At 44.8% G+C, this 16,620-nt stretch overlaps 2 protein-coding genes and 1 long non-coding RNA gene across 3 annotated transcripts in view; all 3 read right to left on the reverse strand.

The window, feature by feature from the left end:
* The window catches only part of LOC124035364, a 17,129-nt gene extending 12,095 nt beyond the window's left edge, over nt 1–5,034 (reverse strand). The window contains exon 1 of the mRNA XM_046348826.1: nt 4,932–5,034. Within this exon, the coding sequence (XP_046204782.1) occupies nt 4,932–5,034 (103 nt within the window). The remainder of the gene's footprint in view (nt 1–4,931) is intronic.
* An 8,413-nt stretch (nt 5,035–13,447) lies between these two features.
* Nucleotides 13,448–15,029, reverse strand: LOC124034987. Its single transcript, XR_006838664.1, has 3 exons — nt 14,509–15,029; nt 14,062–14,127; nt 13,448–13,640 (listed from the first exon to the last, which is right to left on the reverse strand). It is a non-coding gene; the product is annotated as an uncharacterized LOC124034987 (long non-coding RNA).
* Nucleotides 15,030–15,605: 576 nt separating this feature from the next.
* LOC124035365 (centrosomal protein of 89 kDa-like) overlaps nt 15,606–16,620 on the reverse strand; it is a 223,430-nt gene continuing 222,415 nt past the window's right edge. Inside the window, 1 exon segment of the mRNA XM_046348827.1 lies at nt 15,606–16,101. Coding sequence (XP_046204783.1) covers nt 15,744–16,101 — 358 coding nt within the window. The 3' untranslated portion in view covers nt 15,606–15,743.

Genomic DNA, 16,620 nt, shown 5'->3' on the forward strand with positions numbered 1-16,620 from the left:
TCTCGTCCACCAGCTGCCAGTTGGACCTGGGGACACGGTTCATCTTACACTGCCTACTGTGTGATGTATTCGTGTCACTCTAAACTGAATGTAGATTTTATACTACTGAATTCAACAGTTTCAAAACCTCTTCTCTTCTCGGAGTTGAAAAGTAGGATAGGGAGTTGTTGTGTTTGTGAATAAAACAGTTTACCTTTCAATTAACTTTATCTTCTACTGCAACACCATCATTAAATTCTAAACATACATAACGTACTTCGCAAAATTTATATCGTCAGTCAGTCGATTCATAAAAAATGTAAAATCCCGATTGCACAAAACTTTATCGTATTTCTCCGTTATTCCTTAGAATTCATCAGTTTTAGGTAACTTTCTCTTCTATGATACATTTATTTAAATACGACTCCCGTCTCAATATATTATTCCAGCACATCATTTTGGGCAACACAACGTATTACATCGAAATTGCCTCGCCATTATTTTGAATGAATTATTCTCTCAATTCAACCTAAACAACCTAATTAAAAACTTTTAGTTCATATCTTATACAAACACTAGAGACTGTATGCTTCCAGGCAAAACATACAAATAGTTGAATTACAATCTAAAATCAATTTTAGTATATCGGTGTCAAGGCTGAGATCCGAACCTCAGTCTCCGCATTGAAGCCAAACACTTTACAGCTGAACCACCAACGCTATTAAAATGCTGGGTTTCCCCGCCAATAACGATGTTATTATAACAGTCGCCAACTCCAGCACCGAGAATTGCCAGAAAATAGTCCTGATTTAAAGCCTTCCTGACTATTTTAGCAGTCTCAGCTTCTATTCAGGGTTCATCATCGTCTTTGTCTGAGTCAGACTTTGGCTCCATCTTCCTTTCCCTTTTTACTCACCTTTCCCTGGAGTTTCCTTTCCCTTTTTACTCACCTTTCCCTGGAGTTTCCTTTCCTTTTTACTCACCTTTCCCTGGAGTTTCCTTTCCTTTTTACTCACCTTTTCCTGGAGTTTCCTTTCCCTTTTTACTCACCTTTCCCTGGAGTTTCCTTTCCCTTTTTACTCACCTTTCCATGGAGTTTCCTTTCCCTTTTTACTCACCTTTCCCTGGAGTTTCCTTTCCCTTTTTACTCACCTTTCCCTGGAGTTTCCTTTCCCTTTTACTCACCTTTCCCTGGAGTTTCCTTTCCCTTTTACTCACCTTTCCCTGGAGTTTCCTTTCCTTTTTACTCACCTTTCCCTGGAGTTTCTGTTTACAATCGCGGCACTGATGTCCTTTTTAAATTTTATTTTTTACAATATCCACATGGAGCCTCGTATTCCCTAGCGAAATTATCCGTTTTTATTACAATTGTAACATTTTAGCCCCTTCGTTCTCTCTTCCTTCCTGTTCCTTCTACCTCCCGTTGCTCTATCTTCTAGCACTGCCATTAAGAACTCATCTTTCTTATTCTCTTGACTGACCCTATATACTTCTAAAATGGATTCCTGTCCTTCTTCCCCCGCCCGTGGGTTCAGAGAATTAGGGGATATTGACTGACCTCTTCTCCTTTCTCAGCCTTTACTCTTTTTCTGGCTTCCGAAGCCCTGGCTGCCGTCGTCTCACCGCCACGACCCATCAGGCGGCAGGGTAGCCTAGTGGTTAGAGCGTTGGACTAGTAACCGGAAGGTTGCAAGTTCAAGCCCCCTGAGCTGACAAGGTACAAATCTGTCGTTCTGCCCCTGAACAGGCAGTTAACCCACTGTTCCCAGGCCGTCATTGAAAATAAGAATTTGTTCTTAACTGACTTGTTAAATAAAGGTAAAATATAATAATAATTCTCTCCACGCCTGATCTACCAGGGTTAGGTTTATGAGAGACCTGCAGAGGAGCCGTGGGAGTTCAGACTCTCTGTTGTTAGCCCCTCTGCCCGTTGTTTATCTGCCTTGTCTCCACTAATACTATTTATTTGTTCTATCATTGATTCCAGTTTTCTTTATTTAAACGTCAATCAAATTCGTACTTACTCCTCCATGTCTGGGTAAAATAGGTCTCTTTATCTTACTCCTCCATGTCTGGCTAAAATAGGTCTCTTTATCTTACTCCTCCATGTCTGGCTAAAATAGGTCTCTTTATCTTACTCCTCCATGTCTGGCTAAAATAGGTCTCTTTATCTTACTCCTCCATGTCTGGCTAAAATAGGTCTCTTTATCTTACTCCTCCATGTCTGGCTAAAATAGGTCTCTTTATCTTACTCCTCCATGTCTGGCTAAAATAGGTCTCTTTATCTTACTCCTCCATGTCTGGCTAAAATAGGTCTCTTTATCTTACTCCTCCATGTCTGGCTAAAATAGGTCTCTTTATCTTACTCCTCCATGTCTGGCTAAAATAGGTCTCTTTATCTTACTCCTCCATGTCTGGCTAAAATAGGTCTCTTTATCTTACTCCTCCATGTCTGGCTAAAATAGGTCTCTTTATCTTACTCCTCCATGTCTGGCTAAAATAGGTCTCTTTATCTTACTCCTCCATGTCTGGCTAAAATAGGTCTCTTTATCTTACTCCTCCATGTCTGGCTAAAATAGGTCTCTTTATCTTACTCCTCCATGTCTGGCTAAAATAGGTCTCTTTATCTTACTCCTCCATGTCTGGCTAAAATAGGTCTCTTTATCTTACTCCTCCATGTCTGGCTAAAATAGGTCTCTTTATCTTACTCCTCCATGTCTGGCTAAAATAGGTCTCTTTATCTTACTCCTCCATGTCTGGCTAAAATAGGTCTCTTTATCTTACTCCTCCATGTCTGGCTAAAATAGGTCTCTTTATCTTACTCCTCCATGTCTGGCTAAAATAGGTCTCTTTATCTTACTCCTCCATGTCTGGCTAAAATAGGTCTCTTTATCTTACTCCTCCATGTCTGGTTAAAATAGGTCTCTTTATCTTACTCCTCCATGTCTGGCTAAAATAGGTCTCTTTATCTTACTCCTCCATGTCTGGGTAAAATAGGTCTCTTTATCTTACTCCTCCATGTCTGGCTAAAATAGGTCTCTTTATCTTACTCCTCCATGTCTGGCTAAAATAGGTTTCTTTATCTTACTCCTCCATGTCTGGTTAAAATAGGTCTCTTTATCTTACTCCTCCATGTCTGGCTAAAATAGGTCTCTTTATCTTACTCCTCCATGTCTGGCTAAAATAGGTCTCTTTATCTTACTCCTCCATGTCTGGCTAAAATAGGTCTCTTTATCTTACTCCTCCATGTCTGGCTAAAATAGGTATCTTTATCTTACTCCTCCATGTCTGGCTAAAATAGGTCTCTTTATCTTACTCCTCCATGTCTGGGTAAAATAGGTCTCTTTATCTTACTCCTCCATGTCTGGCTAAAATAGGTCTCTTTATCTTACTCCTCCATGTCTGGTTAAAATAGGTCTCTTTATCTTACTCCTCCATGTCTGGCTAAAATAGGTCTCTTTATCTTACTCCTCCATGTCTGGCTAAAATAGGTCTCTTTATCTTACTCCTCCATGTCTGGCTAAAATAGGTCTCTTTATCTTACTCCTCCATGTCTGGCTAAAATAGGTCTCTTTATCTTACTCCTCCATGTCTGGCTAAAATAGGTCTCTTTATCTTACTCCTCCATGTCTGGCTAAAATAGGTCTCTTTATCTTACTCCTCCATGTCTGGCTAAAATAGGTCTCTTTATCTTACTCCTCCATGTCTGGCTAAAATAGGTCTCTTTATCTTACTCCTCCATGTCTGGCTAAAATAGGTCTCTTTATCTTACTCCTCCATGTCTGGCTAAAATAGGTCTCTTTATCTTACTCCTCCATGTCTGGTTAAAATAGGTCTCTTTATCTTACTCCTCCATGTCTGGCTAAAATAGGTCTCTTTATCTTACTCCTCCATGTCTGGTTAAAATAGGTCTCTTTATCTTACTCCTCCATGTCTGGCTAAAATAGGTCTCTTTATCTTACTCCTCCATGTCTGGCTAAAATAGGTCTCTTTATCTTACTCCTCCATGTCTGGCTAAAATAGGTCTCTTTATCTTACTCTTCCATGTCTGGCTAAAATAGGTCTCTTTATCTTACTCCTCCATGTCTGGCTAAAATAGGTCTCTTTATCTTACTCCTCCATGTCTGGTTAAAATAGGTCTCTTTATCTTACTCCTCCCATGTCTGGCTAAAATAGGTCTCTTTATCTTACTCCTCCATGTCTGGCTAAAATAGGTCTCTTTATCTTACTCCTCCATGTCTGGCTAAAATAGGTCTCTTTATCTTACTCCTCCATGTCTGGCTAAAATAGGTCTCTTTATCTTACTCCTCCATGTCTGGCTAAAATAGGTCTCTTTATCTTACTCCTCCATGTCTGGCTAAAATAGGTCTCTTTATCTTACTCCTCCATGTCTGGCTAAAATAGGTCTCTTTATCTTACTCCTCCATGTCTGGCTAAAATAGGTCTCTTTATCTTACTCCTCCATGTCTGGCTAAAATAGGTCTCTTTATCTTACTCCTCCATGTCTGGCTAAAATAGGTCTCTTTATCTTACTCCTCCATGTCTGGCTAAAATAGGTCTCTTTATCTTACTCCTCCATGTCTGGCTAAAATAGGTCTCTTTATCTTACTCCTCCATGTCTGGCTAAAATAGGTCTCTTTATCTTACTCCTCCATGTCTGGCTAAAATAGGTCTCTTTATCTTACTCCTCCATGTCTGGCTAAAATAGGTCTCTTTATCTTACTCCTCCATGTCTGGCTAAAATAGGTCTCTTTATCTTACTCCTCCATGTCTGGCTAAAATAGGTCTCTTTATCTTACTCCTCCATGTCTGGCTAAAATAGGATCTCTTTATCTTACTCCTCCATGTCTGGCTAAAATAGGTCTCTTTATCTTACTCCTCCATGTCTGGCTAAAATAGGTCTCTTTATCTTACTCCTCCATGTCTGGCTAAAATAGGTCTCTTTATCTTACTCCTCCATGTCTGGTTAAAATAGGTGTTCCTCTTATCTTTTTCCTGCATATATTTCTCATCTCCCGTTAATTCCGGGACCTCCTCTGAGGATTTACTACCCATGCTTAATAAATCCCTGCCGCTCCTAGTAGCAATGTTCGTAGTTACTATCTATGTGTATGTATTTCTATGTTCTATGTATGTGTTGTTTACCCTTACCTAGTTCTCTCCTTCGTTTTCTCCTTTGTGGAAACGTTGTCTATAGCGACTTCGCTATATTAGGCTTCCCTCTCTCCTGGAACCTCTTGTCTATAGATTTGGCTTTTATCCCATTCCTCTAGATTTTGGCTTAGCTCTCCTCCTCATTTGGACTGCCTGTCCCATCTTAATAACCCCTCTGGCCTCCAAGGCAACCGGAACTATCAAGCTAGTTTATTTATGGTGTGCACTTAACCCCAGGTTGTCGCGAACCTGCCAGTGTATATACAAAACCCAGTGTATGTCGGTCATACACTACCCATTGGATCTGTTTGGAAGCTCCTATTCTTGATACATTCTAAACCTTTTAGAACATTAAATCAAAAATAACTTAAATCAATCCCCCCAGGATCGAGAATGTAGGCTACTGACCTTGTCGCCGGCAATGTTCGTTGGATCTAGTCACCGTCCCTGTCGGTCTGGGGTGTACACCGGCCTGTTCTTTAACCTCAATTCAGAGGCCATGTCTTAAAATAACGGGACTAGACCCGGCCGTGCACGATGTTCGGCGTACGACCTTCAGATGACAGAGACAGATATTTAAGACCCGGCGTTCGAAGGACCAATTGTTAGAGGAATTAAATTCCTGTATGTTTATTACCCAATTCAATTAATACACTCAGCCCATTTCTAAAGATTTGTAAGATACTTATTTGCATAAAATGGGCGGAGACCAGTCTCAAAATCAAGCGTTTATTCTCAAGAGTACTGACCACGATACAATTTACAACAGGTTATAAACTGAAAATGACGTCATTAGGCGCCCCGAACCCGTTAGCGGGATTACATTCGGCAACATACGGTGATCGCTACATAAATATTAAACATTCATTAAAATACAAGTATCTCACATGGTTCGAAAAGCCTAGAATCTTGCTAATCCAACTGCGTTGTCAGATTTAAAAAATGATTTATTGCGAAAGAATACGCTGTGATTATCTGAGCACAGACCCCCATATCAAACTACTTATTCAACCAGCACTTGCGTAACAAAATCACAGATTGCATTGAAATAAATAGTTTACCTTTGAAGATCTGGCTCTGGTTGCAATCCCAAGGCTCACTGTTACACAATGAATGGTCTTTTGTTCGGTTAAATCCATTTTTTTAACACCAAACATTTTGTGAACGCTTATCTCGTTGAATTTCGTGTTTTCGACGTAACATCCAACGTCATATAGACTCTCCCGACTCATGATTATGTTTGGTTTCCTTGCTTTATCCAATCAACGGTTTGTTTGTGACACAGGGTCATTTTGCGGAAAAAATGATTGGAAGACAACAAGTGACGAGCCCATTGTGCACCAATTATATGACCACTGTCTCGTTGATTGACTGTATTTTAACCCAATGACCACTGATCGTCTTGAAATCTAGCTGGGTAGATAGCCAATGAGCAGAGGTAAACGGCAATATCCCATGGTTCTTTGTTGTAAGACAAACCTTTCCATTGAACGCTGGCGTAAGGACCGTTCTTTTGCCAATTCAACCGTGAAGGAGCGACACTTATTACGCACAGCAGTATTTCGGTGACTTGCATCTTCAGCTGTTTATTTATCCAACATCAAGGCGAATAAGTCAAGGAAAGATCATTCTAAGACTAGATATACGAGACAGATCTGATTTTTGAAGACTCCATTATCTCCCATAGCTTTGATTCTGAAACTGAGGCATCTTTTTTTGAACGGAGAGGACATTGTTTTGGACTGGTAAAGTTCTTCTCGTGGTAATGCCGTTGTTTGAAATTAATATACATTATTATGAGTGACTGTTTTTACATTTTATTTGCAATATATAAAGATGTATTGAAATGGGTGAAGTACAAGTTAGCTAGTCATTGTGAGTGAGGGTCTGTTTGTATGAGAACGACCATAGCCCATGTCTCTGTGTGTCTGTGTATATATTCATCTACACTGCTCAAAAAAATATTGGGAACACGAAAATAACACATCCTAGATCTGAATGAATGAAATATTCTTATTAAATACTTTTTTCTTTACATAGTTGAATGTGCTGACAACAAAATCATACAAAAATGATCAATGGAAATCAAATTTATCAACCCATGGAGGTCTGGATTTGGAGTCACACTCAAAATTAAAGTGGAAAACCACACTGCAGGCTGATCCAACTTTGATGGAATGTCCTTAAAACAAGTCAAAATGAGGCTCAGTAGTGTGGTTGGCCTCTACGTGCCTGTATGACCTCCCTTACAATGCCTGGGCATGCTCCTGATGAGGTGGCGGATGGTCTCCTGAGGGATCTCCTCCCAGACCTGGACTAAAGCATCCGCCAACTCCTGGACAGTCTGTGGTACAACGTGGCGTTGGTGGATGGAGCGAGACATGATGTCCCAGATGTGCTCAATTGGATCCAGGTCTGGGGAACGGGCGGACCAGTCCATAGCATCAATGCCTTCCTCTTGCAGGAACTGCTGACACACTCCAGCCAAATGAGGTCTAGCATTGTCTTGCATTAGGAGGAACCCAGGGCCAACCGCACCAGCATATGGTCATTTTATGCAAATAAGTATCTTACAAATCCTTAGAAATGGGCTGAGTGTATTAATTGAATTGGGTAATAAATATATAGGAATTTAATTCCTATAACAGATCTTTGTTAGGAAGAAATTATCTTCACACATTTCACAACGAGCCAGGCGGCCCAAACTGCTACATTTACCCTGACTCTGCTTGCACTGAACACAACGAGCCAGGCGGCCCAAACTGCTACATTTACCCTGACTCTGCTTGCACTGAACACAACGAGCCAGGCGGCCCAAACTGCTACATTTACCCTGACTCTGCTTGCACTGAACACAACGAGCCAGGCGGCCCAAACTGCTACATTTACCCTGACTCTGCTTGCACTGAACACAACGAGCCAGGCGGCCCAAACTGCTACATTTACCCTGACTCTGCTCGCACTGAACACAACGAGCCAGGCGGCCCAAACTGCTACATTTACCCTGACTCTGCTTGCACTGAACACAACGAGCCAGGCGGCCCAAACTGCTACATTTACCCTGACTCTGCTTGCACTGAACACAACGAGCCAGGCGGCCCAAACTGCTACATTTACCCTGACTCTGCTTGCACTGAACACAACGAGCCAGGCGGCCCAAACTGCTACATTTACCCTGACTCTGCTTGCACTGAACACAACGAGCCAGGCGGCCCAAACTGCTACATTTACCCTGACTCTGCTTGCACTGAACACAACGAGCCAGGCGGCCCAAACTGCTACATTTACCCTGACTCTGCTTGCACTGAAAGCAAGAGAAGCAACACAATTTTCCTAGTTAATATTGCCAGCTAGCATGAATTTATTATAACTAAATAGACAGGTTTAAAAAATGTACTTGTCTATTGATTTTAAGAAAGGCATTGATGTTTATGGTTAGGTTCATTGGTGCAACGATTGTGCTTTTGTTAAATCACCCCCCCATTTGGAGAAGTAGGCTGTGATTCGATGATAAATTAACAGGCACCGCATTGATTATATGCACCGCATGACGAGCTAGTTAAACTAGTAATATCATCAACCATGTGTGGTTAACTAGTGATTATGTTAAGATTGACTGTTTTTTATAAGATAAGTTTAATGCTCGCTAGCAACTTACCTTGGCTCCTTGCTGCACTCGCGTAACAGGTAGTCAAGCCTGCCACGCAGTCTCCTCGTGGAGTAACAGGTAGTCAGCCTGCCACGCAGTCTCCTCGTGGAGTAACAGGTAGTCAGCCTGCCACGCAGTCTCCTCGTGGAGTAACAGGTAGTCAAGCCTGCCACGCAGTCTCCTCGTGGAGTAACAGGTAGTCAGCCTGCCACGCAGTCTCCTCGTGGAGTAACAGGTAGTCAGCCTGCCACGCAGTCTCCTCGTGGAGTAACAGGTAGTCAGCCTGCCACGCAGTCTCCTCGTGGAGTAACAGGTAGTCAGCCTGCCACGCAGTCTCCTCATGGAGTAACAGGTAGTCAGCCTGCCACGCAGTCTCCTCATGAAGTAACAGGTAGTCAGCCTGCCACGCAGTCTCCTCATGGAGTAACAGGTAGTCAGCCTGCCACGCAATCTCCTCATGGAGTAACAGGTAGTCAGCCTGCCACGCAGTCTCCTCATGGAGTAACAGGTAGTCAGCCTGCCACACAGTCTCCTCGTGGAGTAACAGGTAGTCAGCCTGCCACGCAGTCTCCTCGTGGAGTAACAGGTAGTCAAGCCTGCCACGCAGTCTCCTCGTGGAGTAACAGGTAGTCAGCCTGCCACGCAATCTCCTCATGGAGTAACAGGTAGTCAGCCTGCCACGCAGTCTCCTCGTGGAGTAACAGGTAGTCAGCCTGCCACGCAGTCTCCTCATGGAGTAACAGGTAGTCAGCCTGCCACGCAGTCTCCTCGTGGAGTAACAGGTAGTCAGCCTGCCACGCAGTCTCCTCATGGAGTAACAGGTGGTCAAGCCTGCCACGCAGTCTCCTCGTGGAGTAACAGGTAGTCAGCCTGCCACGCAGTCTCCTCGTGGAGTAACAGGTGGTCAAGCCTGCCTCGCAGTCTCCTCGTGGTTTGCAATGTAATCGGCCATAATTCTGATTGTTATGAAAACTTGAGATCGGCCCCAATTAATCGTCCGACCTCTAATCTGGACGGTCTCAAACGGCACTCTATTCACTATGGGTCCAGGTCGTAGTTAACTACCTAGGGTACCCTATTCACTATGGGTCCTGGTCGTAGTTAACTACCTAGGGTACCCTATTCACTATGGGTCCTGGTCGTAGTTAACTACCTAGGGTACCCTATTCACTATGGGTCCTGGTCGTAGTTAACTACCTATTCACTATGGGTCCAGGTCGTAGTTAACTACCTATTCACTATGGGTCCAGGTCGTAAGTTAACTACCTAGGGTACCCTATTCACTATGGGTCCAGGTCGTAGTTAACTACCTAGGGTACCCTATTCACTATGGGTCCTGGTTGTAGTTAACTACCTATTCACTATTGGTCCAGGTCGTAGTTAACTACCTATTCACTATGGGTCCAGGTCGTAGTTAACTACCTAGGGTACCCTATTCACTATTGGTCCAGGTCGTAGTTAACTACCTAGGGATCCCTATTCACTATGGTTCCTGGTCGTAGTTAACTACCTAGGGATCCCTATTCACTATGGGTCCAGGTCGTAGTTAACTACCTAGGGATCCCTATTCACTATGGTTCCTGGTCGTAGTTAACTACCTAGGGTACCCTATTCACCCTATTCACTATGGGTCCAGGTCGTAGTTAACTACCTAGGGTACCCTATTCACTATGGGTCCTGGTCGTAGTTAACTACCTAGGGTACTCTATTCACTATGGGTCCAGGTCGTAGTTAACTACCTATTCACTATGGGTCCTGGTCGTAGTTAACTACCTAGGGATCCCTATTCACTATGGGTCCAGGTCGTAGTTAACTACCTATTCACTATGGGTCCTGGTCGTAGTTAACTACCTAGGGATCCCTATTCACTATGAGTCCAGGTCGTAGTTAACTACCTATTCACTATGGGTCCTGGTCGTAGTTAACTACCTTTTCACTATGGGTCCTGGTCGTAGTTCACTACCTAGTCACTATGGGTCCTGGTCGTAGTTAACTACCTAGTCACTATGGGTCCTGGTCATAGTTAACTACCTATTCACTATGGGTCCTGGACGTAGTTAACTACCTAGGGTACCCTATTCACCCTATTCACTATGGGTCCTGGTCGTAGTTAACTACCTAGGGTACCCTATTCACTATGGGTCCTGGTCGTAGTTAACTACCTATTCACTATGGGTCCAGGTCGTAGTTAACTACCTATTCACTATGGGTCCTGGTCGTAGTTAACTACCTAGGGTACCCTATTCACTATGGGTCCAGGTCGTAGTTCACTACCTAGGGTACCCTATTCACTATGGGTCCTGGTTGTAGTTAACTACCTATTCACTATGGGTCCAGGTCGTAGTTCACTACCTAGTCACTATGGGTCCTGGTCGTAGTTAACTACCTAGTCACTCTGGGTCCTGGTCATAGTTAACTACCTATTCACTATGGGTCCTGGTCGTAGTTAACTACCTAGGGTACCCTATTCACCCTATTCACTATGGGTCCTGGTCGTAGTTAACTACCTAGGGTACCCTATTCACTATGGGTCCTGGTCGTAGTTAACTACCTATTCACTATGGGTCCAGGTCGTAGTTCACTACCTAGGGTACCCTATTCACTATGGGTCCAGGTCGTAGTTCACTACCTAGGGTACCCTATTCACTATGGGTCCTGGTCGTAGTTAACTACCTTTTCACTATGGGTCCTGGTCGTAGTTAACTACCTATTCACTATGGGTCCTGGTTGTAGTTAACTACCTTTTCACTATGGGTCCTGGTCGTAGTTAACTACCTAGGGTACCCTATTCACTATGGGTCCTGGTCGTAGTTAACTACCTATTCACTATGGGTCCTGGTCGTAGTTAACTACCTAGGGTACCCTATTCACTATAGGTCCAGGTCGTAGTTCACTACCTAGGGTACCCTATTCACTATGGGTCCAGGTCGTAGTTCACTACCTAGGGTACCCTATTCACTATGGGTCCTGGTCGTAGTTAACTACCTTTTCACTATGGGTCCTGGTCGTAGTTAACTACCTATTCACTATGGGTCCTGGTTGTAGTTAACTACCTTTTCACTATGGGTCCTGGTCGTAGTTAACTACCTAGGGTACCCTATTCACTATGGGTCCTGGTCGTAGTTAACTACCTATTCACTATGGGTCCTGGTCGTAGTTCACTACCTAGGGTACCCTATTCACTATGGGTCCAGGTCGTAGTTAACTACCTAGGGTACCCTATTCACTATGGGTCCAGGTCGTAGTTCACTACCTAGGGTACCCTATTCACTATGGGTCCAGGTCGTAGTTCACTACCTAGGGTACCCTATTCACCCTATTCACTATGGGTCCTGGTCGTAGTTAACTACCTTTTCACTATGGGTCCTGGTCGTAGTTCACTACCTAGGGTACCCTATTCACCCTATTCACTATGGGTCCAGGTCGTAGTTAACTACCTATTCACTATGAGTCCAGGTCGTAGTTAACTACCTATTCACTATGGGTCCAGGTCGTAGTTAACTACCTAGTCACTATGGGTCCTGGTCGTAGTTCACTACCTAGGGTACCCTATTCACCCTATTCACTATGGGTCCAGGTCGTAGTTAACTACCTATTCACTATGAGTCCAGGTCGTAGTTAACTACCTATTCACTATGGGTCCTGGTTGTAGTTAACTACCTATTCACTATGAGTCCAGGTCGTAGTTAACTACCTATTCACTATGGGTCCTGGTCGTAGTTAACTACCTAGGGTACCCTATTCACTATGGGTCCTGGTCGTAGTTAACTACCTAGGGTACCCTATTCACTCTGGGTCCTGGTTGTAGTTAACTACCTATTCACTATGGGTCCTGGTTGTAGTTAACTACCTAGGGACTAGGGGGTCATTTGGGACACAGCCCTGGTAATTGTGGTTAAATGGATGAACAAGAGGACAGTGGTGAACAGAAGAAAACACATTTATTCGTAAAGAGCTAGATTGTGACATACAATCATTACTGTAACACAAATGAAGTTGATATTTCAATAGAATGTTTTTAAAGCTAAATTGGCTAATAGACGCAGTAAAACAGTTTGATTGAGACACAGTCAGTCATACGTATCAAATCTAATCAATAACACAAAGATCAATACAACATTCAAAATAGAGCTTTTGTAAATAAACTACTTCGTTTTTAACAGTCTGACTAAAACAGACCTGGTGTCAGGGTGGTTCTAGCCTGGTGTCAGGGTGGTTCTAGTCTGACCAAAACAGACCTGGTGTCAGGGTGGTTCTAGCCTGGTGTCAGGGTGGTTCTAGTCTGACTAAAACAGACCTAGTCTTCTAGCCTGGTGTCAGGATGGTTCTAGTCTGACCAATACAGACCTGGTGTCAGGGTGGTTCTAGCCTGGTGTCAGGGTGGTTCTAGTCTGACCAATACAGACCTGGTGTCAGGGTGGTTCTAGCCTGGTGTCAGGGTGGTTCTAGTCTGACCAAAACAGACCTGGTGTCAGGGTGGTTCTAGTCTGACCAAAACAGACCTGGTCTTCTAGCCTGGTGTCAGGGTGGTTCTAGTCTGACCAAAACAGACCTAGTCTTCTAGCCTGGTGTCAGGGTGGTTCTAGCCTGGTGTCAGGGTGGTTCTAGCCTGGTGTCAGGGTGGTTCTAGTCTGACTAAAACAGACCTAGTCTTCTAGCCTGGTGTCAGGGTGGTTCTAGTCTGACCAATACAGACCTGGTGTCAGGGTGGTTCTAGCCTGGTGTCAGGGTGGATCTAGTCTGACCAATACAGACCTGGTGTCAGGGTGGTTCTAGCCTGGTGTCAGGGTGGTTCTAGTCTGACCAATACAGACCTGGTGTCAGGGTGGTTCTAGCCTGGTGTCAGGGTGGTTCTAGTCTGACCAAAACAGACCTGGTGTCAGGGTGGTTCTAGTCTGACCAAAACAGACCTGGTGTCAGGGTGGTTCTAGTCTGGTGTCATTTGTGGTTCTAGTCTGACCAAAACAGACCTGGTGTCAGGGTGGTTCTAGTCTGACCAAAACAGACCTGGTCTTCTAGCCTGGTGTCAGGGTGGTTCTAGTCTGACCAATACAGACCTGGTCTTCCAGCCTGGTGTCAGGGTGGTTCTAGTCTGACCAAAACAGACCTGGTCTTCTAGCCTGGTGTCAGGGTGGTTCTAGCCTGGTGTCAGGGTGGTTCTAGTCTGACCAATACAGACCTGGTCTTCTAGCCTGGTGTCAGGGTGGTTCTAGTCTGACCAAAACAGACCTGGTCTTCTAGCCTGGTGTCAGGGTGGTTCTAGTCTGACCAATACAGACCTGGTGTCAGGGTGGTTCTAGTCTGGTGTCAGGGTGGTTCTAGTCTGGTGTCAGGGTGGTTCTAGTCTGACCAATACAGACCTATTCTTCTAGCCTGGTGTCAGGGTGGTTCTAGCCTGGTGTCAGGGTGGTTCTAGTCTGACCAAAACAGACCTGGTCTTCTAGCCTGGTGTCAGGGTGGTTCTAGTCTGACCAATACAGACCTGGTCTTCCAGCCTGGTGTCAGGGTGGTTCTAGTCTGACCAAAACAGACCTGGTCTTCTAGCCTGGTGTCAGGGTGGTTCTAGTCTGACCAATACAGACCTGTTCTTCCAGCCTGGTGTCAGGGTGGTTCTAGTCTGACCAAAACAGACCTGGTCTTCTAGCCTGGTGTCAGGGTGGTTCTAGTCTGGTGTCAGGGTGGTTCTAGTCTGGTGTCAGGGTGGTTCTAGTCTGACCAATACAGACCTGGTGTCAGGGTGGTTCTAGTCTGGTGTCAGGGTGGTTCTAGTCTGGTGTCAGGGTGGTTCTAGTCTGACCAAAACAGACCTGGTCTTCTAGCCTGGTGTCAGGGTGGTTCTAGCCTGACCAAAACAGACCTGGTCTTCTAGCCTGGTGTCAGGGTGGTTCTAGCCTGACCAAAACAGACCTGGTCTTCTAGCCTGGTGTCAGGGTGGTTCTAGTCTGGTGTCAGGGTGGTTCTAGTCTGACCAATACAGACCTGGTCTTCTAGCCTGGTGTCAGGGTGGTTCTAGTCTGACCAATACAGACCTGGTCTTCTAGCCTGGTGTCAGGGTGGTTCTACTCTCCTGCCAACTCTTTATGGAATTGTCATGTCATGTTTGGCTTGACAATGAACAATGGAGTTAGCAAGAGCAGAAACAGATCTGGGACCAGGCTACTAAAACAGATCTGGGACCAGGCTACTAAAACAGATCTGGGACCAGGCTACTAAAACAGATCTGGGACCAGGCTACTAAAACAGAGCTGGGACCAGGCTACTAAAACAGAGCTGGGACCAGGCTACTAAAACAGATCTGGGACCAGGCTACTAAAACAGATCTGGGACCAGGCTACTAAAACAGAGCTGGGACCAGGCTACTAAAACAGATCTGGGACCAGGCTACTAAAACAGATCTGGGACCAGGCTACTAAACAGATCTGGGACCAGGCTACTAAAACAGATCTGGGACCAGGCTACTAAAACAGATCTGGGACCAGGCTACTAAAACAGATCTGGGACCAGGCTACTAAACAGATCTGGGACCAGGCTACTAAAACAGATCTGGGACCAGGCTACTAAAACAGATCTGGGACCAGGCTACTAAAACAAATCTGGGACCAGGCTACTAAAACAGATCTGGGACCAGGCTACTAAAACAGATCTGGGACCAGGCTACTAAACAGATCTGGGACCAGGCTACTAAAACAGATCTGGGACCAGGCTATTAAAACAGATCTGGGACCAGGCTACTAAAACAGATCTGGGACCAGGCTACTAAACAGATCTGGGACCAGGCTATTAAAACAGATATGGGACCAGGCTACTAAACAGATCTGGGACCAGGCTACTAAACAGATCTGGGACCAGGCTATTAAAACAGATATGGGACCAGGCTACTAAACAGATCTGGGACCAGGCTATTAAAACAGATATGGGACCAGGCTACTTGTCTTCCCTAAGACCAATACAAAAAAGGACACTAAGAATAGAAGTCCATGCCGTTCTTCTCGCTCTCATCTGAGGAGGGGTTCTGGTGCTGGTCCGAGTCAGACTCGAACATAGGGCTGTGGTGGAGGCCGGGCCGGCCGCCGCTCTGGGGAGAGGAGATGCAGGGAGGAGGGCCAGAGCTGTCAGGGTGCGGACGGGGGTAGAACACCTCATCCTGGGGGTGGGAGAGCCAGCTGGGGGAGGGTCCATCGCTCAGACCCCTGCCATGGTGCACTCTGGCTGGGCTGAGGGAGGGGAGAGATGGGCTGGAGTCCTGGAGGGTCTCCCTAATTCTTTGGTTCTCTCTGGTCGCTGCCACCCACACCACCTCCAACTCACCTTCCACCTCTCTGGAGGAGAGAGAGAGAATGAATTGAATTGAGAGCGAGAGAAGAGAGAGGAAGAGGAAGAGGAAGAGAGTGTGAGAACGTTTTATCTATCATTTTATTGACAGTTGAGAGACAGATACGAACAGTCACACCAATGTGATCACACAAAATAATGTTCCCATTGGTGAAAAATCATTATCACAGAAAACAGACAAAACCTTCATATTCAAACCTTCGATTCAGGCACTAAGACGATTCAGGCACTAAGACGATTCAGGCACTAAGACGATTCAGGCACTAAGGCGATTCAGACACTAAGGCGATTCAGGCACTAAGGCGATTCAGGCACTAAGGCGATTCAGGCACTAAGACGATTCAGACACTAAGGCGATTCAGGCACTAAGGCGATTCAGGCACTAAGGCGATTCAGACACTAAGGCGATTCAGACACAAAGGGCAAAATATCACAGAATCTCAGTGGCAATACTGATGAGTGAGTCAACACACCCTAAAGTACATTATATTAGTGGACCCAGTAAC

This window comes from Oncorhynchus gorbuscha, linkage group LG05 (genome assembly GCF_021184085.1).
Source record: "Oncorhynchus gorbuscha isolate QuinsamMale2020 ecotype Even-year linkage group LG05, OgorEven_v1.0, whole genome shotgun sequence".
NCBI lineage: Eukaryota > Metazoa > Chordata > Actinopteri > Salmoniformes > Salmonidae > Oncorhynchus > Oncorhynchus gorbuscha.